Raw genomic sequence first — 27167 nt, 5'->3', positions numbered from 1 at the left:
GGCCGGGTGCTTGCTGTTGATGGGAGGAAGAGAATGACCTTTGTGCCATGGACTGCCCCCCCCCCCCTCGTATCCCGCCTCGACGCAAATGATGCCCAAATTTGGGCATGAAATGGGTCACCTAATGGATGAAAAGTGAAGGCACGTTTATTTGGATCTTATTTGGATCGGAGGCGTTGGGCTGACTTTTGTGTCCGTCTTGACCCAAAATGAACCGGTGAAATGGGGTTGACGCGTTAGAGTCGCTACCACACTGATGATGAATTACGGACCTTCCGTGGGGGGAGCAGAGTGTGCATCATCATCTGCAAAATACTTGCTCTTTATGACTGTATCAAAATATATATAATAGCGTCGAAAAACATCTTATATTTCGATACAGAGTGAGTACATAGTAGGATACGAGTATCAAAACTGGGGTTGACCGGAACGGAATACAACACCGGTCTCAAAAGCAGAGCAAAAGCAAAAGCAATGGAGAATGTTGGATTGTGTGCTGCCTCGTGCCCTTCCCACCGCGCATGGTGGAAAATTCTCCCTCCGTCCACCCATCCAAGAGGAAGAAGAAGAAGGAGAGAGGAAGGAGCAGAGCAAATAGAAAAATGGCGGACAATTCAAGCCAGCAACCACGGGCCCTCGCTGGCTGGCTGTCTGCCTACTAGACGTCGCACGACGGCACCACCCGTGACCCGCCCCGCCCCGACACAAGCCGCCGCTTGCGCCGGCACAGCGCAGCCATGCCCTCCTCCCGCCACCTCCAGGCCCAGCCACCACCCACCCCCCCTCCCCCTCCCCCACCCCTCCACGCCGCCAGCAACCACCGCCACCTCCTCCTCGCAGCCACCGCCACCGCCGCCACGGCAGGGCTGCTCCTGCTCCTCCTCCTCACGCTCCTCCTGGCGCTCCACCTCCGCCGCCGGCGCCGTCGCCCCACGCTGCCCTTCTCCCCGCCCGCGCGCCCGCTGCGCCGCTACTCCCGCCGCGCGCTGAGCCGCGCCACCGGTGGCTTCCACCCGTCCCGCCTCCTCGGCCGCGGCGCCGCCTCCCCCGTCTACCTCGCCACCTTCCCCGACGCCTCCCTCGCCGCCGTCAAGACCTGCTCCTCGCCGCACGAGCTCCACGTGCTCGCCTCCCTCCCGCCCGACTCCCCGCGCCTCGTGTCCCTCCTCGGGTACGCCGGCTCCGGCGCCGACGGCCGGCCCCTGCTGCTCGTCTTCGAGTACCTGCCGCAGGGGTCCCTCCAGGCCGCGCTCTTCGGGGACGGCCGCTGCCTCGACTGGGCGCAGCGGCGAGGAGTCGTCCGCGACGTGGCGCGCGCGCTCGCGTTCCTCCACGCCGAGTGCCAGCCGCCGGTCGTGCACGGGGACCTCAAGCCCAGCAACGTCCTCCTCGACGCCGACTTCCGCGCCAAGGTCGCGGACTTTGGCCTCGCGCGCTTCAAGACTCCCGACGCCGTCGTTGACACTGGACCCGTCGCCGGCGGGGACGACTTCATGAGCCAAGAACTCGGCGAGGCATGCGACCTGGACCTCTCGACCGCTGCCTCCGCCAAGGATGACCCCGGTCCGCCGGCTAGAGCGCCGGGAAATGAGTGGTGGATGAAGGTGAAGCAGGATGACAGCGGCGAGCTCGACCCACGGGACTACGTGGCCGAGTGGATCGGCAGCCAAATCTGCCCGGAGAGGAACCCGGATTGGGCCGACGACGGCGACCTCAAGAACTCACCCTCCGTCGCCGACGAGGACAATAAGAACGCGGGTAATGCCGACAGCAGCGCCAGCAAAGGAGCCGCAGGCGACAAGAAGGAGGCGACCCAGATGCGGGAGTGGTGGAAGGAAGAGTTCTTCGAGGAGATGAGCAAGAAAGCCGGCGGCACCGTCGTCAAGCAGCGCAAGGGCGGCGCCGGCAAGCCGTGGCTGCGGTCGAGCAGCGTGAACACCAGCAATGTCAACGGGGACGGCAACGCCAAACGGAGCGCCCTGGAGGACATGAGCTTCCGGAGGAGCCGGAAGAGGAGCCGGCGGCGCGGCCAGTCCGCGGGCAGCGGCGACGTGCACCACAGCGGCGACCTGTTCAGCCGGGATCTGAGCACGACGACGAGCATGCGCGGCACGGTGTGCTACGTGGCGCCGGAGGGCGACCCGTTGGAGAAGGCTGACGTGTACAGCTTCGGCGTGCTGGTGCTGGTCATCCTGTCGGGCCGGCGGCCGCTCCACATCCTCTCGTCGCCGATGAAGCTGGAGAAGGCCAACCTGGTGAGCTGGTGCCGGCAGCTCGCGCGCGCCGGCAACGTGCTGGAGCTCATGGACGAGCGGCTGGAGGGCGCCTACGACAGGGGCCAGGCCACGCTCTGCGCGCAGCTCGCGCTCATGTGCCTGCAGCGGCAGCCGGAGCACCGGCCGGACAGCACGGACATTGTCAAGATCCTCGCCGGCGAGATGGAGCTGCCGCCGGCGCCCGTGGAGTTCTCGCCGTCGCCCCAACTCCGGCGGCCGTTCCCGCGGTCGTCGCACCGGGCGCAGCAGGACGCCACTGGGTGACGATGGTAACTTTACTCCCTACGAGGTCACTAATTATGCAAGGAGATTTGGGGTGATTTGATTGTTCTTGCACATAATTTAGGGGCAATTCATTCCTGGCTTAATTCCGTAACAAGGGAATTCTTTGTAGCAATTTGATCTTGCTTCTTGCAAGATGCAAGAACACATTTGACAATAGTTCTAAAAGATTGGTAGTAGGAGTACATTGGATTGGATGTCTTGACAATGTACTGTATCTGACTTGGTTAGAGTTATCCCTAATCTCTATCAAAGAGGAGTTGTTTTATGTCAGGAAAAGAATCAATAACAGTAGTACTTTAGTGTTTGAATTGAAGTCTGGTCTCTATCAATCAATCACTTAAGAGACGGAGACATAAACCAGCCGAGCAATCAAGTGGATTAGATATTTTATCGAGGGGTTTAGCCAGCAATACGTGGGCATCATCATCATCGGTGCGAGTAATGCTACACTTACAAACGATTTACAAGGTTTTACAAAAAGGATTAATTTAATTGGTTAATAGGTGGGGAGGCGGCCCACCCCCTGAAAATCAGAGGGGAGGGGGCAAGTTTATGATTGGTTAGTAGTAGATAGAAAGAATCCTAGTCAGTGTGTAATTGCGTGTAACTCTTTGTATATTTAGCTGCATCATCCAGACCCACCAGATGGCATAGAAAAGGAAGCGCATCGCGTACTCTCTTGGTGCTAAAAATACCAAACAAATGGCCAACTATGATTCGTCTCTATCTCTCTTGATCAGAAAATGACTTCTATCCAGACGGTCAGCTGCAAACATTGGATCAAAGAGGAAGATTGGATTGGATTTGTTTCTCTTGATTTGGACCGAGTTTTTTTTTTCAGTTCAGACCTGGTGCTATCAATTTAATTAGAGTTGAGAATTAGAGTAGAGTTCATACGTGAAGCTTCAGTTTCGAAACTGTGTGCTCATGCACGCGAGAAGTTTCAGCATGCTCATACTGACCGGCACACATCTTTTTTTTTTTCTACTTGACGGGAGTGACCGGCACATATCGTTGCTATCTTGGTGACATAGTTGGTTGGTGTTTCCCTCTTCGATCTTTCCTTTTGGTAAAGTTTATGCTTAATTTTCTCAGAACCTCGAAAAATTAGCACAAGTAGGCTGTGTGAAGTCAAAAGAATCTTCTTCTCGGTACCAACTCTGACCCCTTCCGTTCTTCCTCCCCTGAAAATTAAAGGCAAAAATGCATTTTTGGTACTCAAAATTAAAATCAAAACTAATTATTTCCTTCCTCCATCCATATTCATACACATTTGCTCATGAAAGAATACCCGGTTCTTTCCATTTATTAATTCAATTTCTATAACGAGTGGCAAGCGTAATATTCCAATGCTTTTGAAAGGAGCTTATTATGCAACATACATAATTGATTTTGCTGCAAAATTAACGTCTTGTGTCATAGATAATTTTTACTTCATAGATGCAAGAGAATAGGAGAACAGTAGCCTCACAAGCAGTCGATTTGGTCTGATTCAGGTCCCCAATTAGATATAACCGCACTTTTTGAATAAGAAAAACATGTTTTCTTCCACAGATGTTTGGTGGAAACATCACATATCATATTCCTTAAATATATTTTATTGAAACGGTTTCTTTCATATTATGAAATGAACATCTTACATCATAAATGATTTTTAAAGGCTGGAAAATTAATGTCTTACGTCATAGATTTTTTTTACCTCATAGATGCGAGAGAATAGGAGAACAGCGCCTCACCGGCAGTTGATTTGGTCGCTAATCAGATAGAAATAGAACCCTCTCTTGCTGAATAAAAAAAGTGTTTTTTCCACATGTTTAGTGGAAAGGAAAAACGCCATATTCCTTTCATATTTTTTTTTGAAACGGATTCTTTCGTATTATGAACTAAACGGCGTTGGTATGGACATAGAGTTTAGACGGCCTTTTTGCAGTTGACACTCCAGGCTTCAACTCATAGACTCCAAAAGTGCAAAACTTAGCCTCCAAAGCCTTTAACATAGGCTTTCCCCCCCGAAAAAAAATTAGCCTTTAATCTCCAACATCGGTAGTTTATTGTTTACAGGTGGTGTCGGCGATTAGTATGATGACTTGTGAACTCAAAGTGCTTCCATGTGTACATCGCAAAAAAAAGTGCTTCCATGTGTAGTGTGGTCTGTGGTGCGGCGGGGCACCACTCTACCATTTCGTGGCTGTCATCAACAACGTCAGTCTACCTCCGGCATGACCGCATGAGAGTGATGACAGCGCATATCGGCGGATCGATTTGGCGGCGGCAGTGGTCGTTCAGTGGTGCATGGATCTTGGTGTAATTTTTATTATGATTTGGTGCTATCATATTTCTGATGAACTTTTAGAATAGACCTGAGTCTTTTTTTCGCAAGAAAAGAAGAATAAAAGCTCTCTTTCAACAGGAAGTTATTACGTAAAAGGGGAAAAAAATCTTTATGCTACGAAGGATGCGATAAATTCATAACCACCTTTTCTTATTCTAGCAGACAAAATTAATCTATATGTTGTTCAATAGAGTAGCTCGTGTAACACTGCGCCAATGCATTTTAAATGAGTTGATACTCGCTTATCATAATGGGTCTTATTGCAAACCAATGTCCTACTTCACAGATTCGAGAGAACAGAAAAACAGTAGCCTAGTAGCCTGACAGACAGCCGATTCAGGTGCCTAATCGAATAAAACACTCTCTTGATGAATAAGAAAAAAAACATTTTCCCTCACATGTTTAGGAGAAAGATCACACGTAACATTCCTTACATATTCTGAACTGAACGTCGTTGGTGTGAATAAAATCCAACAATAATGTCCTATTTTTTCGCTGTGCTACAAAGATGTGATAACATTGCGCCAATGCATTTTAAATGAGTTGAATACTTGGTTAACATAATGGGTCTTATTGCAAATCAGTGTCAACCGATTCAGGCGCCTAATCAGATAGAACACTCTATTGATGAATAAACAGAAAAAACAATTTTTTTTCCATTTGATGTTTGGCGGAAAGATCACACGCAACATTCATTTCAAAGTCTGAACTGAACAGCGTTGGCATGAACATAATCCATTAATACGGGTAGGAGCGCACCTGAGTTCAGATGTCCTATTTTGCAGTTCATAGCCCATGCTTCAACTCATGGACTCCAAAAATGCAAAACTTGGCCTAAAAAACCATAAATCTGCAGCATCGGTAGATTATTGTTGGCAAATGGTGTTGGTGATTAGTGTGGTGACTTGTGCACTCCATCCATGTGTAGTGTGGTGCGGCAGTGTGGCACTGCCCTACCATTTCCCTGCCAGCGCCAGCCCACATGACTTTTCCAGCTCGTAGTGCTGCCCATCTCCACTATTTTATGGCCTCCCTTTGGTCGGATTAGGCTGTGAAATGTCCCTGCCATGCACTAGACAAATCTCTCGGTTTGGTGAGGCAATAATCCTTTATTATTGTCTACCAATTATTCTACCGGTTGCTCTGTCTGCAAGATATCAGTATATCATCAGCTCTTCGAGATGATGTCCATCTCCCGTATTTGATTGACCAGCTCCTCTGTAGTTGGCGCTGCTCGGACCGTGGTCAGCGGGGTGTACACGACGGTGGGCCAAAATGCATGCTGCAGCGAGAGAAGGAACATCGTAGGGTGCCCACGCTACCTCTCCCCTTCAATACACTTGAGATCTGCGCCCACAACAGGCCATTTGCAATGAGAAATCACCGCAATCATCTTCCCGCTGCAGGACAAATGCGCTGTGCTTGCGGGACCCGCCAGCGGTCGCGTGCACAAAGTTCTTCCTCCACTATATTTGGTTTTAGTTTGGGCATCTTGACGCAGAACTTTAGAGCATCTCTAGTAGACCCCTCGTATCGCGGACCCTTGTATCACTTTTACAATTCACGGAAAACCGGTTTCACGGGCTAGCGTGGGCGGCGGCCAAACAGACCTCATATAATCAACCTGTAAAAAAGAATATTCTCTAAATATACCTCTTCCTCTTCCGCATGGCAGTTTGAAATCGACCGCTGACCGACGTGCGGACGAGGAAGACACAGCCAGAACAGAGGCCGGCGGACAAACGGACAAGGGAGACACGGGACACCCACGACGCGCGGGCGGCGGCCGGGCGCGCGCGGCCGGACTCCTCAGTTCGGTTCGTCGTAGCTAGCTAGCTTGCTCGCATCGATTCAGCTAGCTAGCGCGGCCGGGGCGGACGGGCCGCGGGCGCGGCGGCCGAGCGGCGGCGGTGCGGTCACTGCAGGCGGCGAGCTTCAAGGCGTTGGCGGGAGCTGAGATTCCTCAACTGCCAACGTTGACCGCTATTCAGGGCCCTGGCAAAATTGCCTTCAAAACTGAAGATTTGAGGGTCTCGGGTTTGTGTTCATAGGACCCTGTAAAAACTTTTAAGGTCGGACAATTTTAAGGGGTCTGTTCGGGTCCGTTTTTTCGACTGAAACTGTAAAAAGCGGTTATTTTACGGGTTTGACCACTTATATGAGATTTGCTAGAGATGCTCTTAGAACATCCTCACACTGAGATGTCCTGACCTAGTTTGTCATCCAACTCCAACGTGGATCTCTACTTATCAACAGACACGTCCGAATGTTTTTTTTGAAAACCGGACGCAAACCAGAGGGAGGTTTTGTGGTTGTCTGTACCGTTGCCAGGTACGCATCTGACACCTGGGTCCCACCCAAAAACACCTCCCTTGCCAACGCCCTCGCCCGCGTGACCGCACTTCTACTCCACACGCCTCATTCATGCCAGTTTAGAGAGCACACAACCGGTCACTGGAGCCAGCATTGAACGACGCATCATCTGTATCATTTACTAGTCATGTCTGTTTAATGCCGGAGAGATGAGGAAGCTAGGCCATGCATTTGCATCCTCTTTTTTAACCATAAAACCCATGTGGTATTATCTATAAATTAGACTGAAATTAACATTTTTTAGTGGAGACTGAAATTAACATTGGAATCAAGTAGTAGACTAATTAATAGTCTAGCTTATATTTAAGATAACAGAGTAGGCGACATTACTATTTGAAGAAGCAAAGATTATTATAGAGCAACAATATTTTTTTATTTACACATGACAATCCCAAATAGAGAGGAAAACAAGTCCTCCCGCCGATCCATATTAATTGACGCTGCTTTAGTACTTTATTAGTACATATATCTCATGGATCATCACCAGACTGAAGCAGATCATCCGTCCAAAGCATCATTTAGATAATACATGTTGATAAATGACTCTTCAAATAACTCCTCAGCTGACTCTTCATGGTTAGGAAGAAGGTCATGTTTGCATGGAGTGTAAATGAACGATTCTTGTATGGTTGCCTCTTGAGAACGACGACATCTTGTTGGAGACATTATTGATCCCAAGTACCGCAGCTCACAAGTATCCAAATAGTAAGCAAATCCATCACAACTGTTGATACCCAAAACGGCAATATCTTTGAATGGATGGTACCCCAACAAGTCTATGTGTGTGTAGATATAATAATATCTTTGACCTTCCCTTGCTTTACCTTCTTGCTCTTCTGAATCATGGACGCTGCCACCAATAAATTCCCATTCGCAATCTCCTCTGATGCATGGCTTGTTGGCCTTTTCTCCTTCATAGTACTGTCTATGGTAGTGTCGTTGAATACAAGGCACAAGGTTGGAGTGATGCTTTAACACCCACTCGGGCATTGGACATGATGCTTCGAGCAGTACCCATACTTGGATTTGACACTGATAAATAGTGGTGTAGTAGACTCCCTCTTCGGATTTCCCGAGATATACTCTAGGCTTGCTACTATCCATATAGTACCACTACTAGAAAAAAAGCTGTTAGTGGCGCACCAGTTTTTGCTATTAATGGTGGCGCACCTCTAGTGCGCCATTAGTATCTCAGATAATAGTGGCGCACCACATAGTGCGCCATTACTATCTGACTTAGTGGTGCGCCATTACAAAAAAATTTAGAAATTTTTTTTTCAATTTTTTTTAGAAATTTTTTCTTAATCTTGGGTCAATATGCTTAATCTCAAGTCAAATCGCACTCCATGGTCAAAATCACCCATCCTCACACTACTCCAGCCCGAGCACGCTTAACTTCTCAGTTCTATCCAACCCCAGCACCAGCTCACTTAACAGGCACTTGTTGATATATGTATCATATCAATCCTATTAAACCTTGTTGATGTCTAGGACTTTGTTCATGTTCATGAGTGTGATGAAATTTTGAAAAAATATTTCAAACTTCCCGGTCATATTACGTATCATATTTTGAACATTTTTTCCAAAAAAAGAATTCGAAACCAATTTTTTTTTGTTACTAGTGGCGCACCTAGCAAATGGTGCGCCATTACTAAGTTTGAATTTTTTCTATTTTTCCCCCTCTAGATCTTAAAAGCCCCGTATCTTTTATTCTGTTAGGTTTTTGGGGATTCTAAAAATCTTCAACGGGGTTCCACGCAACTCATCAGCAGCAATGATCAGCAGCAGTCTCTCCATCATGCAGGTCCATCCTGAGCAAGATCAAAAGGACAACAATGATTAGTAAGTAGTATTAGTAGTACCAAGACAGGAAACAAAATTTGATTCCAGGATGACCAAACAAACTGTCACAAAAGAAATGGTTCAGCTATGAAGAACATTTACTCTCTAGCTGCTATATACTCCCTCCGTCCGGAAATACTTGTCGGAAAAATGGATACAAATGGATGTATCTAGAACTAAAATACACCTACATACATCCATTCCTTGGACAAGTATTTCTGGACGGAGGGAGTACATGTTATCATTCACTAGGAGATCTTGTATATTAATGAAAGGAAGGTGTACATAACTAGGAGCAGAGTTATACTTTGTATATAGGAATCGATGATGATACTGATACTGGGATCACAAAAGCAATGCTGTGTATGATTTAAGAAGATTTACTCTCTAGTCTCCTAGCTGTCCCCAAACAGAGTTATACATTTTGTCCTTGACTGTGAGATCTTGTGTGAATCAAGAATATATTTTGTGTCCATATTTAGGCAGGAGTAGTAACTTTGTAAATATGATTTACTGATAATGATACTGATACTGTGATCACAAAAGTGATGCTGTGCATGATGAATAAGATTTACTCTCTAGTTAGCTCTAACGGAGTAATATTTTCTATCCTTGAACAGGAGAAATTGTATGGAACTAGAAATCAAAACTATACTTTCTGCGCAAAATTACAGGCAGTAATGTTGTAAACAGGAATTAACAATGATGCTGACACTGTGGTCAGAAAAGAAGATATTCCTGAATCCTATGATTTGTCAACCCCAAAAATTGCATCGTCAGATAGGTAGTGAGAGGTGTGATGCCCAATTGGTCACATCACAGACTAGAGAGAGCATTTTGCTTGCTAGGGAAAGAGGGAAGATATGTACTGTAGAGAGAGCACAAAGATTCATGGATAGGGAAGAGAGGAAAGTGATGAAGGACCTTTACATTGAACCATTCAACCTATCCCCGGGAATTGAAAAACGAAACAAAGCAAATAGACGATTTTGTTTGCAAGAAGATGCCTAAACAAAAATAAATAAACCAAAGTAAAGGAAAACCCCAAGGTTGAGAAAGACCACGAAATTGCAGTATATTTCAACCTCCAGAAAACGAAAAGAAAATGGGTGTGCATACCATTTCTTTGCAAGCAGTAGCATCATTTGAGGAACTACAAAAATTTACTCAGATAAGAACCAGACAATTAATTACCTTGGATCGAAGTGAGCTCCTGCGGATTTGACAGGATTTGCTGCGGAGAGGAGGATGGGAGAACGAATGGCCGCGGGAGGAGGAGTGGAGGCGGCCCCGGCGGCACTTGTTAAAGTGTGCCGTCTTGCTCCGATAGCACCGCGCCCTGACACCACAGTGCCACTCTCAGCACGCATCTGCAGCACAGTGCGGACGCAACCGTGCGGACGAGGCGGTGCGGGTGCGAGCTGAGGAGTGGCGGGATGGACATGAGGCCAAGAGCCATCCCGGCAATGAGAACCGGGTCGCCGGGGAAGAGCCACGCGACGAGGAGCACTGGGCCGCCTCCCAGTGCAGCTCCTAGGCTTCCGGCGACGCATTTCCCGGCCACGTTGCGGAAAGAGCCGCCGAGGTGAATCGGCGCAGCAAAACACTCTAGTATGGCCAGGAAGAACGCCCCACGGGGCGTCGCGGCGTGCCGGACCATTAAATTTCATGTTAACATCCTTCAAGTAGCGCTCCACTACTTTGGGATGTCCTAAACATGTATTAAAAAAATATAGTTCGTGATGGGAAGGGGGCCAATGCCCCCCTCCCCCAGCCAGCACATTTTTTTGTCCAATTTAGCTATATGTAAGTATGTGATGGGAAGGGGGCCAATGCTTTAACACCCACTCGGGCATTGGAGATGATGCTTCGAGCAGTACCCATACTTGGAATTGACACTGATAAATAGTGGTGTAGTAGACTCCCTCTTCGGATTTCTCGAGATATACTCTAGGCTTGCTGCTATCCATAGAGTACCCATGACTAGTAGGCATCATCGTTATTTCTGGGATTTTGATGACTAGATAAGTCTTCTTGTCCAATGAAAGCCTAAGCATATTATGAAAAATTGTTTATGAACAATGTGTATGGAGGGATAAAAATAGTCATGAACTAATTGTGCTACTGATCGATTTACTTTGTGAGAAGACCGCTGCAACAATGAAGGTAGAGTGCTCCACGCCAGCACACGGCACCACGGCGCTTCGGATCTCCTAGTTGACCCGACACCATGGTGATCGCAGTAGCATCTCCTTCCCGGATAAAAGGCCACTCCTCCCACTGGTCGGTTTTCGACGAGTACACTGGTATCATGTATGTAGATGGTGGGGTGTTACCCTTGCCCGTATTTCGGAAGATGAACACGTCGTAGTGCAGAGACACGACGGGATCAAAGACGAGGTACGCGGCGCTGGACCAACGAGAGGGCATCGGCGGAAGCTCCGCCCACCGGCATGTCGCGGGGTTGCACACGTATATCTTTAGACCGTTCATGTAGAGTAGGAGGCCGTTGCGGTGGTCGAGGATGGTCTCCCTTTGGTAGCCGCGGCACAGGTGGTGCATGAAGTCGAGCGCGCAGGCGTCGAGGGCGACGCTGGGGTTCACCGTCGGCCCGCGGGAGAAGAGGTAGGGGCGGTCGTGGCGGATGCTGGAGAAGTTGACGAAGATGCCACGCATGGGACGCGGCAGGAGGGGCGCCACGGCCAGCAGCAACCCTGCAGCATCAACGGCATCGCGCCACCCCTTGCAGACGGCCCGGCACGCCGCGATTCCCCGCGGCGGGAGGCGGTGGAGGATGTCAGCGAGCAGCTCATCCGGGAGATCCATGGCCCGAGTCTTTCTGTGTCGGCTTCCTCTAGGATTTGAGTATTTGACGGCTACGGCGGCGAACGTGTTGCATAGAGTCAGAAGTCAGAACTCCTTTCCGGTGATCCTAAAAAAAAAAGAACTCCTTTCCGGTTTGGCTGGCAAGGCTTCCAAAACCTACCATCAATCAGGCCTGGCCCAATAGCACGTACGGCTACGAGCACTCGGATACAAATGTCTAATTGCTGTCGATACTCGATATTACCATAGTCCATACATACATGATAGAAAAACAACACTCTCGTCAGCATCGTCAAAAGAAAATGCAACACTTCCAACCAACGTCCAAAATAGAATTTGTTCTGTATTACATCTCGCGAGATACAACCATGTACTCCCTTCGTTTTTATTTACTCTGCATATTAGAATTGACTGAAGTCAAACTTCGTAAAGTTTGACCAAGTTTATAAAAAATAATATAAAAATTTACCATAATAAATGTACATGATGTGAAGGTACATTCAATAATAAATCTAATGGTATTGATTTGTTATTGCATACGTTCATAGTTTTTTTTATAAACTTTGTCAAAGTTTACAAAGCTTGACTTTGACCAAAACTAATATGTGGACTAAATAAACACGGAGGGAATACGATGAACACCGTCTTCTTGTGCTGTGTTCAACAATGCACCGGCTAGGTGTCAATCGACTGAATTCTAATTTGGGTCAGTCACTTTTTCCTCGCAAAGGGATATACGTCACATAGGCTCTGCTAGTTGCTTCACTTAGCTAGCTACTCCCTCCGTTCGGAATTACTTGTCTCGGAATTGGATGTATCTAGAACTAAAATACGTCTAGATACATCCATTTCTACGACAAGTAATTCCGAACAGAGGGAGTAGATAGGAGTAAACTACTCCCTCCGTCCCATAATATAAGAGCGTTTTTTACACACTAGTGTAAAAAACGCTCTTATATTATGGGACGGAGGGAGGTAGTATAGTAGAACAAACTAATGTATTGAGCGGTAGATACAGAACAACGTGCACATGTATGCATCCGCCATTACGACCCATGCATTGCATTTCGCATGCATGCACTGTCCGTGTCACTGTACATCGGCGCATGCACATGTATGTAGCTAGGAGTACGTTATTTAACAATGCATTAGTTTAACATTTTAAGAATAAAGAAAATGAAATAAACAATAGAACAAAAATAAAATAATGAATATTTTAAAGAAGAATGATTAGTGACTTTGGTATTATCATTAAGAAGAGAAAACATAAACAAAGATAAGAAGACAAACAGTGACAAATATCGTATACAATTTACACAAAAAATTATGATTTTCAATATTATGCAGGAATAAGCATATAATAGTAGAATTGTCACAAAAATGAAGGTTTTAGAAGAAGGAATGCATTATTGGCATTGACATTACCCTTAAATAAAACATAAAATAAAAACAAAAATAATGAAGTTTTCTAACAAAGAATGAATTAGCGGCATTGTTATTGCCCCTAAAAAAGAAATAAAATGAAACAGAAACTATGGAAAATCAAAATAAGAAAGTTTCGTAAGTAAGAATCAATTAGTGGCACCGATATTACCCTTTAAAACAAGGAAAAAAAAAATCAAATTATGAACTTTTCAAAGAAAGAAATAAAAGAAAACAAAATCAAAAGAATAAAGTTTTCTAACAAAGAATGAACTGGCATTGATACTACCCTTCAAGAAGAACAAAATGAGAACAAAATCTAAAACAAACAATGAATTTTTTGGCCCACAATATACAAAAATTGTGCTCTTTTAAAATATGCAAGAATAAGCATACAATAGTGTAAATTTTGCAAAGATGAAACTTCATAAAAAGGAATTAATTACCAGCATTGCTATTACCCACAAGGAAGAAGACAAAAATGAAATAGAAACAAAAAATAACAATAAGAAATTTTTCTACGGAAAAATAAAGTGACATTGATATTACCCTTCAAGAAGAAAGACCATGAAAAAAACCGAAACCAAACAATAAATTTTTTTGCTCATAATTTAGAAAAAATATTTTTTTTATGATAAGCAATAATAAGCATATAGTAGCGAAATTTTCATGAAAATGAAGTTTTTTAAGAAGGAATGAATTAATGGCATTGGTTGTATCCTTCCAAAAGAAAGGAAATGAAATTAAACTAATTTTTTATAAGAATAATGAATTACCGCCGTTTCTATTACCCTTTAAAGAAAGAAAAATGAAATAAAAACTAAAACAAAATCAAATTTGAGATTTGCTAGATAGATTGATAAGACTACATGAGAACATGCATGCTGCATACATAGGCAAAAACACGAGAGACCGAATTTTTTTTGGGCCAATCGATTGCCCGAAAACAAATAATAACCAAATTTGCACATAATTTACACATAAATTGCGCATTTTTATAATATGCAATGATACACATATAATAGTCAAATTTTCACAAAAAGAAGTTTTCTAAGCAGGAATGTATTAGTGGCATTGATATTACCCTTAAAAAAGAAAGAAAAGAAAACCGCTAAACCAAATCAAAATAATAAAGTTTTCTATGAATGAATGAATTAGTGGAATTGGTACTACCCTTTCATAAAAGGAAAATCACATAAAAACTAAAACAAAATCAAAATAATGAAGTTTTCTATTAAATAATTAATTAATGTCATTGTATTACCCTTTCAAAAGAAAGAAAATAAAAAACTAAATAAATCAAAATAATGAAGTTTACTAAGGAAGAATAAATACGGGGCATTGGTAGAACCCTTTCAAAAGAAACAAATGATTAAAAACTAAAATAAAATGAAAATAATCAAGTTTTTAAGGAAGACTGAATTTGTTGCATTGATATTACCTTTAAATAGGAAAATAATGATATAAACAACTTAAACAAAATAATGAAAAAGTTTGCACACAATTTACACATAAACTACGCTTTGTTATAATATGCAAGAGTAAACATTTAATAGTGCATTTCTTTGCAAAAATTGATGTTTTCTAAAGAAAGAATGAATTAGTTGCATTGGTATTTAATCCATGGTGTCTCTATTTCTCCGAATCAGAAAAATGAATGTATCGGTATTACCTTTAAGAAGAAAGAAAAGTAAAACAAATGGCAAAAATTGCACGCATTTGCATAAAATTTGTGCTTTTTTATAATGTACAAAAATAAGCACAAATAGCGAAATTTGAGAAAAAATATGTTCCCAAATAAGAATGAATTAGTGGTATTGGCATTACCCTTAAAGAAGAAAGAAAATTAAATAAAAGTTAAAATAATGAAGTTTGCTATGAAAAAAAATTAGTGTCATTGCTTTTCCTTGAAGAGGAGATGAACTGAAAAATTATACATCAAATACGTAATTTTTTGTAAACAATTTACACAGAAGTTGCGTAATATTTTAAATTTTCAAAAAAAGGAAGTTTCCCGAAGAATGAATGTGGCATTGGTACTATCATTAAAAAGGAAATAAAATGAAACTAAAAATGTCAAAATACCAAAGTTTTCAAGAAAGAATGGATTAGTGGCTTCTGTATTACTCTTTAAGAAAAAAAAAGAACAAAAACTAGAAAAAAATCAAAATAATGTAGTTTTCTAAGAAAGAATGAACTATTGACATTTGTATTACCTCCTAAGAAGAAAGAAAATAAAATAAAAACTAAAACGAATTGAAAATAGTGAGGTTTTCTAAGGAAGAATAAATTAGTGTCATTAGTATTACCCTTTAAGAAGAAACAAAAAAGGATATAATAAATAAATAATAACAAAAAAACTTAAAATAACGAACAATGAATTAGTAGCATTACTGTTACCATTTTAAAAAGAAATATAATGATTTTTTTTACAAAACTTGCATACAACTTCGCTCTTAAGTTGCACTTTTTTTAGTACGCAAATAATAATCATATAATAGTGTAATTTTCGGACATATTGCAAAGTATTACATTACACTCGCCCAACATCCCAAAAAATATCAACAAAATAAAAATAAAACCAACTAACAAAGCAAAACAAAAAAATAGAAGCAAAAATATTTAAAAACATAAAAAAAGAAGGGGGAGAGAAGAGGGCTGGATCACCAAGTTAATTGGCTTCGCCCCAGAAGGAAATCGACTGACCCAAATAAGGAGTGGGTCAATAAAATAAACAAGCCCAGGCAACAAACAACACACGCCAGGAAAAAACGTAGCACGAATATGAAAGGGAAATCAACGAAGAAAAAATCGGCTGATCCAAATATAAAATTCAGTTGACTCGCATATAGCTAAAGTGGTTCAACAACTCTATGACTAGCTGGGCAACTACATTGACTATTTTTTCCTCACGGGAGGCAATCAAAAGAATTGAACATTAGCTTCCCCAGGCCCCGGTTGAAGAGTTCGAACTATCTAGAGGGTCCTCTTGATCGGTGATGCAATACTCATCGTGAACCGTCTAGAGACTTAGCTACTGTGACACCACACCGATCAACTCCTTGGTCACCGTTGTATTCTTCCCTTAATAGCAAAAGAAAATGCATGTGGTCAGAGATCTAGTAGTGTATGGCTTATTCATCATATGTGTTTGAAGAACAAAATTCTGAATGCCATAAAAAGGACAGTACCAAGGCAGTGCAAAAGTTTCACCCACCTTTGTTTACCTACTACTATACTTTGTTGCATTTTGAAGAATTGACTAAACTATTTTATTCTGAATATCGATCTACTATTTGATGTTAACACAAACACTATTTTTTTGTTGTGCGTACCGAATAATACAGGAAGTATCGTGCAACAAAGTTGTTGGGTACCAAGGGCATGTTCAGAGGAAGGAGCTCCTTAACCCTGATGGTTGGGTGACTAAGGCTTGACATGTAGATTAAACATTCAAGTGATGACAATGCTAATTGCCGTATAAGCAATGGTAGTCTCGCAGCTGTGTCAGGAATCACAAGTTAGCCCCATACTTGGAGCAGATGGTGTCGTGGTGGAGGGCAGATTCCACCACAACCTGGATCGATGACCTCTTCACGAAATTGTCCACACAGATGTTGTGCGCGTGACTGACTGATGCTGCCACCCCCGCCCATGGTTTGGACCAACCCATGGGAAGAGAAGAAAATTCGTGAAATAGATACTACTGCAACGATGCATAGTTCACCGTGGTGCACATTCTCCGGTACAATGGTGCTTCCAGGTAGGAGGAGTCTGCACTAGCTGCTGTTATATGGTTATACCAACACTACATATGATAACCTTCGCTTGCTGTTAGTTAGACATGACTTTTGATGCTTGTCCAAGCCATTTTACACATACTATAGAAATCCTATCTAGAGAGGGGACACGGCGCACTCTGGTCTTGATAATCTCACCATCCATTTCTCCGAGTCAGAAACAGGCAAATAAATTGGGAAACATTGCCTAGGGTATCAGATCGCGGGCCATGTCATTTAGTGCTCTGTAGCTAGCTGAATTTCTTTGCAGCATTAACCATGGCATGTGGCTGGTGATACTTGGTAGCTAGGACGTAATGAACATTTTTGTAATGTATATCGACCATTTTTTAGTATGTACTGAACCTTTTTCAAATATGCAATCAACTTTTCTTAATGTGCGGTGAACAAATTTTTAGTATACAATGAACTTTTTAAAAACTTATATTGAACATCTTTTAAAAATATTATATATTTTAATAAGGTTTTAAATATCTAGCTCCATAAAAAGCCTGGTTTATAGAGAAAAAACTACTAAAAGAAACGGAAGGAAATAAAAGACCAGTCGCGCCAGAGTAGCCGGCCATTTACCCTTTTTTGCTTTCAGGTTTTGCTTCCCTGGTTGATCACCAGGACTATTTTTTGCCTACTGCGAGAGCCATGGTATCATCGCCTCTGGTGTGAGGCTAGTGGGCTGGCCTAGTATTGTAGCTGCCTCTAGGGTGAGAATTTTTCTATGTGTTTTTCTTTATCAATTTTCACTGTTTTCATCAGTTTTCTTCAGTCTTTCCTTTTCGTTTTTTCTTCTGTTTTCTATGGTTTTCTTTGATTTTTAATTTTACTACTATTTTTTTTAAGTTTTCTTTGTTTCTTTCTTTGGTTTTCACAAGTTATCTTCGGTTTTTTTTGACACATTTCAACCTTTTTCAATACACATTCTACATTGTTTTTATACACGTGTAACGTTTTTTTATACATGTTGAACAATTTTCAAATAGACGATGCACATTATTTGAAATACATGTTAAATATCCTTTTCCAAATACACGTTAAACATTTTTTTAAACTACACCATCATTTTTTACATTGTATAAACATTTTTCTAATGTATAAACAGACTTTTGAAATGTGTTTACATTTTTAAATGTCACACCTATTTTGTTATTTGCGAGAAACATTCTTTTGCATGCATGAATCGAGATATCATACTTGAAACGTTGGATTATCGGATGAAGTGGATGCATACATGTATGTCAAGTGGCATTTTCCTTGTGGTATAATGTGTTCCCATATGCTATATGTAGGTTATAGAACCTTTTCTAAATGCTATCTTCATTTTTTTCAGTTGCACGAACATTTTTCGACATTGTATAAACATTTTTCCGTATATTGTTGCATCACTATAAGAAAAGACACCATGGCATCGACTTATTACTACGTGCGGCAACGATGACGACATCCACAGAGGGGACAACGATGACCTCAACGTGACACAACGCATTCGACCTGTGGATCTTGGCAATGTATATAAACTAGATGTACAGCCAAACGGCGTGCATGGATGAAATATTTGTATACATGGGTGTCCCGATGTACCGTATAAAATATGGTGTACTTTTCAAACAAAAATATCAAAAAAAAATAGTGGTGTGCTACGTTGGATGGCATGCGGAAATTGCAAATGGTGCACAGACACCATGCCAGTTTCAAAAAGTACATTTTCTACGGCGTGAAAAAACTGAATTTTTTCGTGAACACTCATACACATGTACAGTATGTATGTGCAAAATTTCATAACAGTATACATTCACACGTAGCATATACAAAAAAGACAAATACATATTTCCAAAATGGGCTGATTTTTTGGTTGTTGGGCCCAATTTTTTTTTGTACAGTCTACGAATCACAATTTTTTCAAACAAATTTTCACCTCTTCGTGCTAAACATATATAAATTCCCAAGAAATTTTCACCTCTTTGTGCTAAACATATATAAATTTCCACGAATTTTCTTTCAATTCTTCTAAAACTTTTAAATATGCTTTTTGATTTGTTTTTAATATCAGCTTTTTTTAGAGAAAAGGCATCGGCCGAGCCGGAGATAGGGCTCGAGCCTAGCCGGGCTTCACTCGAGCTCGGTCACCAAAAATCTGCACTCGGACGGCATGCCAATAGTATCGACTAGTGTTATTTTTCTTATTAACAAATAGTTACTAGTGATGTGCCAAATTGGAGGCCACACCCCTAGTATCAACTTGTGACATTTTTTTAAAATCAGCAATTTGCTACTGGTGGCGTATAAATTCACTTACATACCACTAATATTCTTATAACTTGCGGCGTGCGTAAAATGTGGCATATCACTAGTAAAACCAGGTTACTAGTGGTGTGTGAATGTCACACAACTAATAGACTTTCACACGTGCTGTATCACCCATATGTCACTAACCAGAGATCCCTTATTAGTGGCATGTCAAAAAGCTTATTAGTGACATGTTTGATCTCCAGCGACTCATGCAGGCCTATGTAGCTTTTCGGTGACTGCTTCCATATCAACGTGGTGGTTTTATGTGCCCTTCAAAATTCCATTTTTCTATCTAAAATATTAGAAAGAATGAACCCTGCTATCCAAATCCAATTTGCATCGATAAAATAAATCCAAGTTCCAGTATGAATAATTGCAAATTTGTGTGTGTACGAGATTAGAATAACTTCAAAATAACTGACATAATTTTGTATTTTTCCTGATCAGAAAAATACATGAGGGATAAGAAAAAAGCGTGGATTAGCTCGCGCAACCCAAGTTCCTTGGGAGGCAAGCTGGCAACCGCCCTTATTGAACCGAAGAAAAAGCAGCTGAAAAGTTTCATGGAGAGGAAGCACGTCGCTCGTTGCCTTCCCTGGAAAGCAATGGAAAAAAGCTCCGTGGGAGGCACGCAACCGCATATGCATGCTCCAAGCCGCGTCACTCACTCAACTCACCTTATATTTAACTATAAATAAAGATCGTCCACTCAACCAACAGCTTATGAGACCGCGGTCGATGGCGACCAAGGGATCATCACATCGCTCTCGCAGCAACCGCCGGCGCAGCAAGAGAGCGCGGCGGCCTTCCAGGGAAGCAGAGCCTACGCCGTCGGGTCCAACGGGCGTGCACCACATCCCCGACCACCTCCTCGAGCTCGTGCTCCTGCGCGTGGGCACGCCCCTCGCCCTACTCCGCGCCGCCTCCACGTGCAAGCGCTGGCGCCGCCTAATCTTCACGGACGATGCCCCGTTCCCGGACCACCGGTTCCGCCGCTCCCTCCGCGCGGCCCGCGTAGCCGGCCACTACCACGTCGACGGGAACAACCACATCTTCGTGCCGGACCCCTCAGCGGCCGATGGCCTCGATAGGCGCCACTTCTCCCTCGACTTCCTCCCGGCCGTCCCCCACGGCTCCCTGCCCTGGGAGCTCGCCGACAGCCGCGGTGGCCTCCTCCTCTTCTACAGGAGGGACGTTGTCTACTACCGGATGGGTCATGTGTGGGAAGGGGACCCCGAGTACCTCCACTTCCCTGACATGGTCGTCTGCGACCCGCTCAACCGGAGGTACCAGGGGATCCTCTACTGGGAGGAGATGTGGCCCTACCAGTGCCTTGGTCTGTTCCTGCTCGACGCCGCCGCCGCCGACGAGCCTGCTGCAGGTGGTAGCTCCATCGGCATGTCCAACTTTCGGGTGGTCGCCGTGGTCTACGAAAGCGATGTTTTCGAGGATGACCGTGGCGCCCCGCGCGCCTGCGTGTTCTCCTCCGGCGGCGACGGCGGCTGGCGGCAGGAGAGCACGGCCGGCGACGACGTCCCCATCCCAGAGTACCGTTCGATCAGTTTCGCAGGACGCGCACGTTCATCCTTCTTCTGGCGGATGGAGCACGAGGGTGCCGTGCTCGCTCTCGACGATGCCACCATCCAGTTCTCGCTCGTCACGTTCCCGTCTACTGTCGTGGGGACGCCGGAGGAATCTTCAGCCTTCTGGGCTATCGGCGGCGGCGACGGCGCGGCGCGCATTGTACGCGTGATGGCCAACAATGACCTCACGGTGTTTCAACAGCTCCAGAGCAGCGGCGAGTGGGTGGTGGAGAAGCTCGTGAGGCTGCCGGAGGCGACTAGCGGGTTGTCGGGGCGTGAGGAGACGTATTTCCAGCAACCAGCAAAGATTGTGGCGACGACTACGAGGCACGTCCTCGTGACGCCGCAGGAGGAGACCTGGATTTTCTCCGTCGACCTTGAGACGCTGGAGGTGGACCGGGCGCATGAGAGGAACCGGTATGCCGGTGCCGCGTACCCATTCGAGCTGCCATGGGCACCGGCCTTGCGAGTTGACCATCGCCGGCATCGTGGCAGGATGGATTTAACGATTTAATTGCCAGCGCAAAATAAATTAGAAACAATTTTGCTAATTCTCATCTTAATAGAAAATAGTTAAGTCTCAGCTAAGCCCCCATCTTTAGATCTAAGATATAACAAAATAGATAAAAACACAACAAAAACTACGAACAATACAGATGAAAAAGAGTGACAAATCAATGGTTTGCTTCATCAGTGTCTTTCAGAACCTGATCAACGGTGGAAGAAGAGCCATCCATGTCTCCACTTCTGTTCACCACCATTGCGGACGGTGGTCATGTTTTTTTTCATCTATGCATAAGAGCATCTAAAAACGGCCGCATAAAAATTCCGCGCCCAATAAACGTTATAGCGCGCCACTGTAGCACTTTTAATGCGTCGGGACCAACTTTGCTTTAGCAGACGCCCAAAAACGCGCGCCCAAAAAGCAGACAGTGCAAATTGTGAAGCACGCGCAATCCGGCGCCCCAATATGCTGCGCGCGATAGCGTTTTTCAGCGCGCGCCCAAAAACTTTTAGCGCTACAGCTTCTGCTGGAGCTGTCCGGCGCCAAAAAAACAAACTTTTAATGTTGCGGAGCTCTTTTTGGACGCCTGTTGGAGATGCTTTAAAGAACGTGATCAATTGCAAGGCAATGAGCTTGGTTATCATACTTTAGCACTCCGTTTGTCGAGCCCAACCCTGTATTGAGTACTGACTTATTACTCCGCGGGACTCGTAATGATGGTGAACGCCACCCGTGTCTCGTCTACACTTGGTGCATGCACAATCCCCAACACCCTTGCCGCCTAATCAAGATCTACCCGTGTCACAGTTCCTCCTCGCCGGTGATGGTCCCTCCCCACACATACTCGTAATCACTTCTAATTTTTTTTAGAAAAGAAGATTAAGACCCCCGGCCTCTTCATCAATCGATGCATACGGCCATCTTTGTTTATTATTTAACATAAGTCTAACAAGAACATACCTCAAGCCACCCGAAGCCACCACCGACACCTACATAACTCGATAATGTGGAGTGCTCTCACTCCCCAAATCTAAAACCGGTGTCGTCGTCGATCCATCCACATAACGTATCGGAACCCACAGCCGGTGCAGTAGACCTAAAGCGTACACCACATGCACACGTTTTAGATGCCGCCATCATCATCGAACCGCTGACCCATCTTCAGGAGAGAGACTGCATCATTCTTGCCAGTTCGTCCATCCGTCGACGCCACCGCCCCGCGCTCGTCCGTCCAGACGCGAAGATTCTGAAAGATCTGTCGTGCGTAGCACCTACCGACCAGGCATGACACAGCATAGCACCTGTCGGCCAGGCATGACTTGACATCTGCACCGAAAGCTCCGTGCAAGACGAAGCCGCTCCACCTCCCGCCTCTGTCTTCCAGCTCTGCTGCACAAACGACGCTCCCAAGAGAGAAAACGACACCGCAGTACCACCATGGTCTGATTTGGAATACCAGATCCTATGGTTTCCCTCAGAGCAGCACGAGTGGGTCGACAGTAGTTACACGACGATGCCTTCATCAAGGTAATGACGCAGAACGCCGCCATCACCTGCCATCAGCTCAGTTTTCACCGTCAACTATGTCTTCCCCACTCGTAGCCGAAACTAGATGGCGGATCTCGAGATCTGACCATCCAGCCTCAGGCAGACCACCCCCGACGGAGGAGATGGCTACCACTGTCAGTGGCACCAGCCAGATCAGATCTGTCCGGAGGCACCGCCGACCAGTCAACCTGAAGGAAATATGCCCTAGAGGCAATAATAAAGTTATTATTTATTTCCTTATTTCATGATAAATGTTTATTATTCATGCTAGAATTGTATTAACCGGAAACTTGATACATGTGTGAATACATAGACAAAACAATATGTCACTAGTATGCCTCTACTTGACTAGCTCGTTGATCAAAGATGGTTATGTTTCCTAGCCATTGACATGAGTTGTCATTTGATTAACGGGATCATATCATTAGGAGAATGATGTGATTGACTTGACCCATTCCGTTAGCTTAGCACTCGATCGTTTAGTATGTTGCTATTGCTTTCTTCATGACTTATACATGTTCCTATGACTATGAGATTATGCAACTCCCGTTTACCGGAGGAACACTTTGTGTGCTACCAAACGTCACAACGTAACTGGGTGATTATAAAGGTGCTCTACAGGTGTCTCCGAAGGTACTTGTTGGGTTGGCATATTTCGAGATTAGGATTTGTCACTCCGATTATCGGAGAAGTATCTCTGGGCCCACTCGGTAATGCACATCACTATAAGCCTTGCAAGCATTGTAACTAATGAGTTAGTTGCGGGATGATGTATTACGGAACGAGTAAAGAGACTTGCCGGTAACGAGATTGAACTAGGTATTGAGATACCGACGATCGAATCTCGGGCAAGTAACATACCGATGACAAAGGGAACAACGTATGTTGTTATGCGGTCTGACCGATAAAGATCTTCGTAGAATATGTAGGAGCCAATATGGGAATCCAGGTCCCGCTATTGGTTATTGACCAGAGAGGTGTCTCGGTCATGTCTACATAGTTCTCGAACCCGTAGGGTCCACACGCTTAACGTTCGTTGACGATATAGTACTATGAGTTATGTATGTTGGTGACCGAATGTTGTTCGGAGTTTTGGATAAGATCACGGATATGACGAGGAACTTCGGAATGGTCCGGAAGTAAAGATTGATATGTGGATAGTAGTGTTTGATCTCCGGAAAGGTTCCGGAATCCATCGGAAGGGGTTCCGGATGTTTCCCGAAATGTTTGGGCACGAGAACACTTTATCTGGGCCAAAGGGGAAAGCCCACGAGGTTTTTGGAAAGCGCAAAAGGAAGTTTTGCGGAGTCCAGGGGCCAGACGCCAGGGTCCCTGGCGTCTGGGTCCAGACGCCGGGAACCCTGGCATCTGCCCCTGGAGTCCGAGAAGGACTCTTTCCTTTCGGGTGAAACCGACTTTGTGGAAGCTTTTACTCCAAGTTTCGACCCCAAGGCTCAACATATAAATAGAGGGGTAGGGCTAGCACCCAAGACACATCAAGAAACACCAAGCCGTGTGCCGGCAAGCCCGTCTTCTCTAGTTTATCCTCCGTCATAGTTTTCGTAGTGCTTAGGCGAAGCCCTGCGAAGATTGTTCTTCACCAACACCGTCACCACGCCGTCGTGCTGCCGGAACTCATCTACTACTTCCTCCCTCTTGCTGGATCGAGAAGGCGAGGACGTCACCGAGCCGAACGTGTGCAGAACTTGGAGGTGCCGTGCTTTCGGTACTTGGATCGGTCGGATCGTGAAGACGTACGACTACATCAACCGCGTTGATATAACGCTTCCGCTTACGGTCTACGAGGGTACGTAGACAACACTCTCCCCTCTCGTTGCTATGCATCACCATGATCTTGCGTGTGCGTAGGATTTTTTTTGAAATTACTACGTTCCCCAACAGTAGCATCCGAGCCAGGTTTTTTGCGTAGATGTCATATGCACGAGTAGAACACAAGTGAGTTGTGGGCGATATAGGGCATACTGCTTACCAGCATGTCATCCTTTGGTTCCGCGGTATTGTTGGATGAAGCGGCATGGACCGACATTACGCGTACGCTTACGCGAGACTGGTTCTACCGACGTGCTTTGCACACAGGTGGCTGGCGGGTGTCAGTTTCTCCAACTTTAATTGAACCGAGTGTGGCTACGCCCGGTCCTTGCGAAGGTTAAAACAACACCAACTTGACAAACTATCGTTGTGGTTTTGATGCGTAGGTAAGAACGGTTCTTGCTAAGCCCGTAGCAGCCAGGTAAAATTTGCAACAACAAAGTAGAGGACGTCTAACTTGTTTTTGCAGGGCATGTTGTGATGTGATATGGTCAAGGCATGATGCTATATTTTATTGTATGAGATGATCATGTTTTGTAACCGAGTTATCGGCAACTAGCAGGAGCCATATAGTTGTCACTTTATTGTATGCAATGCAATCGCCCTGTAATGCTTTACTTTATCACTAAGCGGTAGCGATAGTCGTAGAAGCATAAGATTGGCGAGACAACAACGATACTACGATGGAGATCAAGGTGTCGCGCCAGTGACGATGGTAATCAGGACGGTGCTTCGGAGATGGAGATCACAAGCACAAGATGATGATGGCCATATCATATCACTTATATTGATTGCATGTGATGTTTATCTTTTATGCATCTTATCTTGCTTTGATTGACGGTAGCATTATAAGATGATCTCTCACTAAATTTCAAGATAAAAGTGTTCTCCCTAAGTATGCATCGTTACCAAAGTTCGTCGTGCCCAGACACCACGTGATGATCGGGTGTGATAAGCTCTACGTCCATCTACAACGGGTGCAAGCCAGTTTTGCACACGCAGAATACTCAGGTTAAACTTGAAGAGCCTAGCATATGCAGATATGGCCTCAGAACACTGAGACCGAAAGGTCGAGCGTGAATCATATAGTAGATATGATCAACATAGTGATGTTCACCATTGAAAGCTACTCCATTTCACGTGATGATCCGTTATGGTTTAGTTGATTTGGATCACGTGATCACTTAGAGGATTAGAGGGATGTCTATCTAAGTTGGATTCTTAAGTAATATGATTAATTGAACTTAAATTTATCATGAACTTAGTCCTGGTAGTATTAGCATATCTATGTTGTAGATCAATAGCTCGCGTTGTTGCTTCCCTATGTTTTATATATGTTCCTAGAGAAAACTAAGTTGAAAGATGATAGTAGCAATGATGCGGACTGGGTCCGTGATCTGAGGTTTATCCTCATTGCTGCACAGAAGAATTATGTCCTTGATGCACCGCTAGGTGACAGACCTATTGCAGGAGCAGATGCAGACGTTACGAACGTTTGGCTAGCTCAATATGATGACTACTTGATAGTTTAGTGCACCATGCTTAACGGCTTAGAATCGGGACTTCAAAGACGTTTTGAACGTCATGGACCATATGAGATGTTCCAGGAGTTGAAGTTAATATTTCAAGCAAATACCCGAGTTGAGAGATATGAAGTCTCCAACAAGTTCTATAGCTAAAAGATGGAGGAGAATAGCTCAAGCAGTGAGCATGTGCTCAGATTGTGTGGGTACTACAATAGCTTGAATCAAGTGGGAGTTAATCTTCCAGATAAGTTAGTGATTGACAGAATTCTCTAGTCACCATCACCAAGTTAGTAAAACTTCGTGATGAACTATAATATGCAAGGGATAACAGAAACAATTCCCAAGCTCTTCGTGATGCTGAAATCGACGAAGGTAGAAATCAAGAAAAACATCAAGTGTTGAGGGTTGACGAGACCACTAGTTTCAAGAAAAGGGCAAAGGGAAGAAGAGGAACTTCAAGAAGAATGGCAAGCAAGTTGCTGCTCAAGTGAAGAAGCCCAAGTCTGGACATAAGCCTGAGACTAAGTGCTTCTACTGCAAAGGACTGGTCACTGGAAGCGGAACTACCCCAAGTATTTGGTGGATAAGAAGGATGGCAAAGTGAACAAAATTATATTTGATATACATGTTATTGATGTGTGCTTTACTAGTGTTTATAGCAACCCCTCGGTATTTGATACTGGTTCAGTTGCTAAAAGTAGTAACTCGAAACGGGAGTTGCAGAATGAACAGAGAC

General features: G+C 44.4%; 3 protein-coding genes across 3 annotated transcripts; 2 read left to right on the top strand and 1 right to left on the bottom strand.

The window, feature by feature from the left end:
• The first annotated feature begins 417 nt into the window (after nt 1–417).
• LOC109784130 (putative receptor-like protein kinase At1g80870) lies at nt 418–2874 on the top strand. The gene has a single exon (XM_020342726.3). The coding sequence runs from the start codon at nt 738–740 to the stop codon at nt 2538–2540; it is 1803 nt and encodes a 600-aa protein (XP_020198315.1). The 5' UTR covers nt 418–737; the 3' UTR covers nt 2541–2874.
• Nucleotides 2875–11241: 8367 nt separating this feature from the next.
• Nucleotides 11242–11934, bottom strand: LOC109784125 (putative F-box protein At1g47300). The gene has a single exon (XM_020342722.1). The coding sequence runs from the start codon at nt 11932–11934 to the stop codon at nt 11242–11244; it is 693 nt and encodes a 230-aa protein (XP_020198311.1).
• An 8228-nt stretch (nt 11935–20162) lies between these two features.
• Nucleotides 20163–21834, top strand: LOC109784122 (uncharacterized). Its single transcript, XM_020342719.4, has one exon. It carries the CDS (start codon nt 20163–20165, stop codon nt 21534–21536), a length of 1374 nt encoding a protein of 457 aa, XP_020198308.1. The 3' UTR covers nt 21537–21834.
• The last annotated feature ends 5333 nt before the right edge of the window (nt 21835–27167 follow it).

The sequence above is a fragment of the Aegilops tauschii genome, chromosome 1 (genome assembly GCF_002575655.3).
Source record: "Aegilops tauschii subsp. strangulata cultivar AL8/78 chromosome 1, Aet v6.0, whole genome shotgun sequence".
Classification (NCBI taxonomy): Eukaryota; Viridiplantae; Streptophyta; class Magnoliopsida; order Poales; family Poaceae; genus Aegilops; species Aegilops tauschii.
This window is presented reverse-complemented; position numbering and strand designations above follow the sequence as displayed.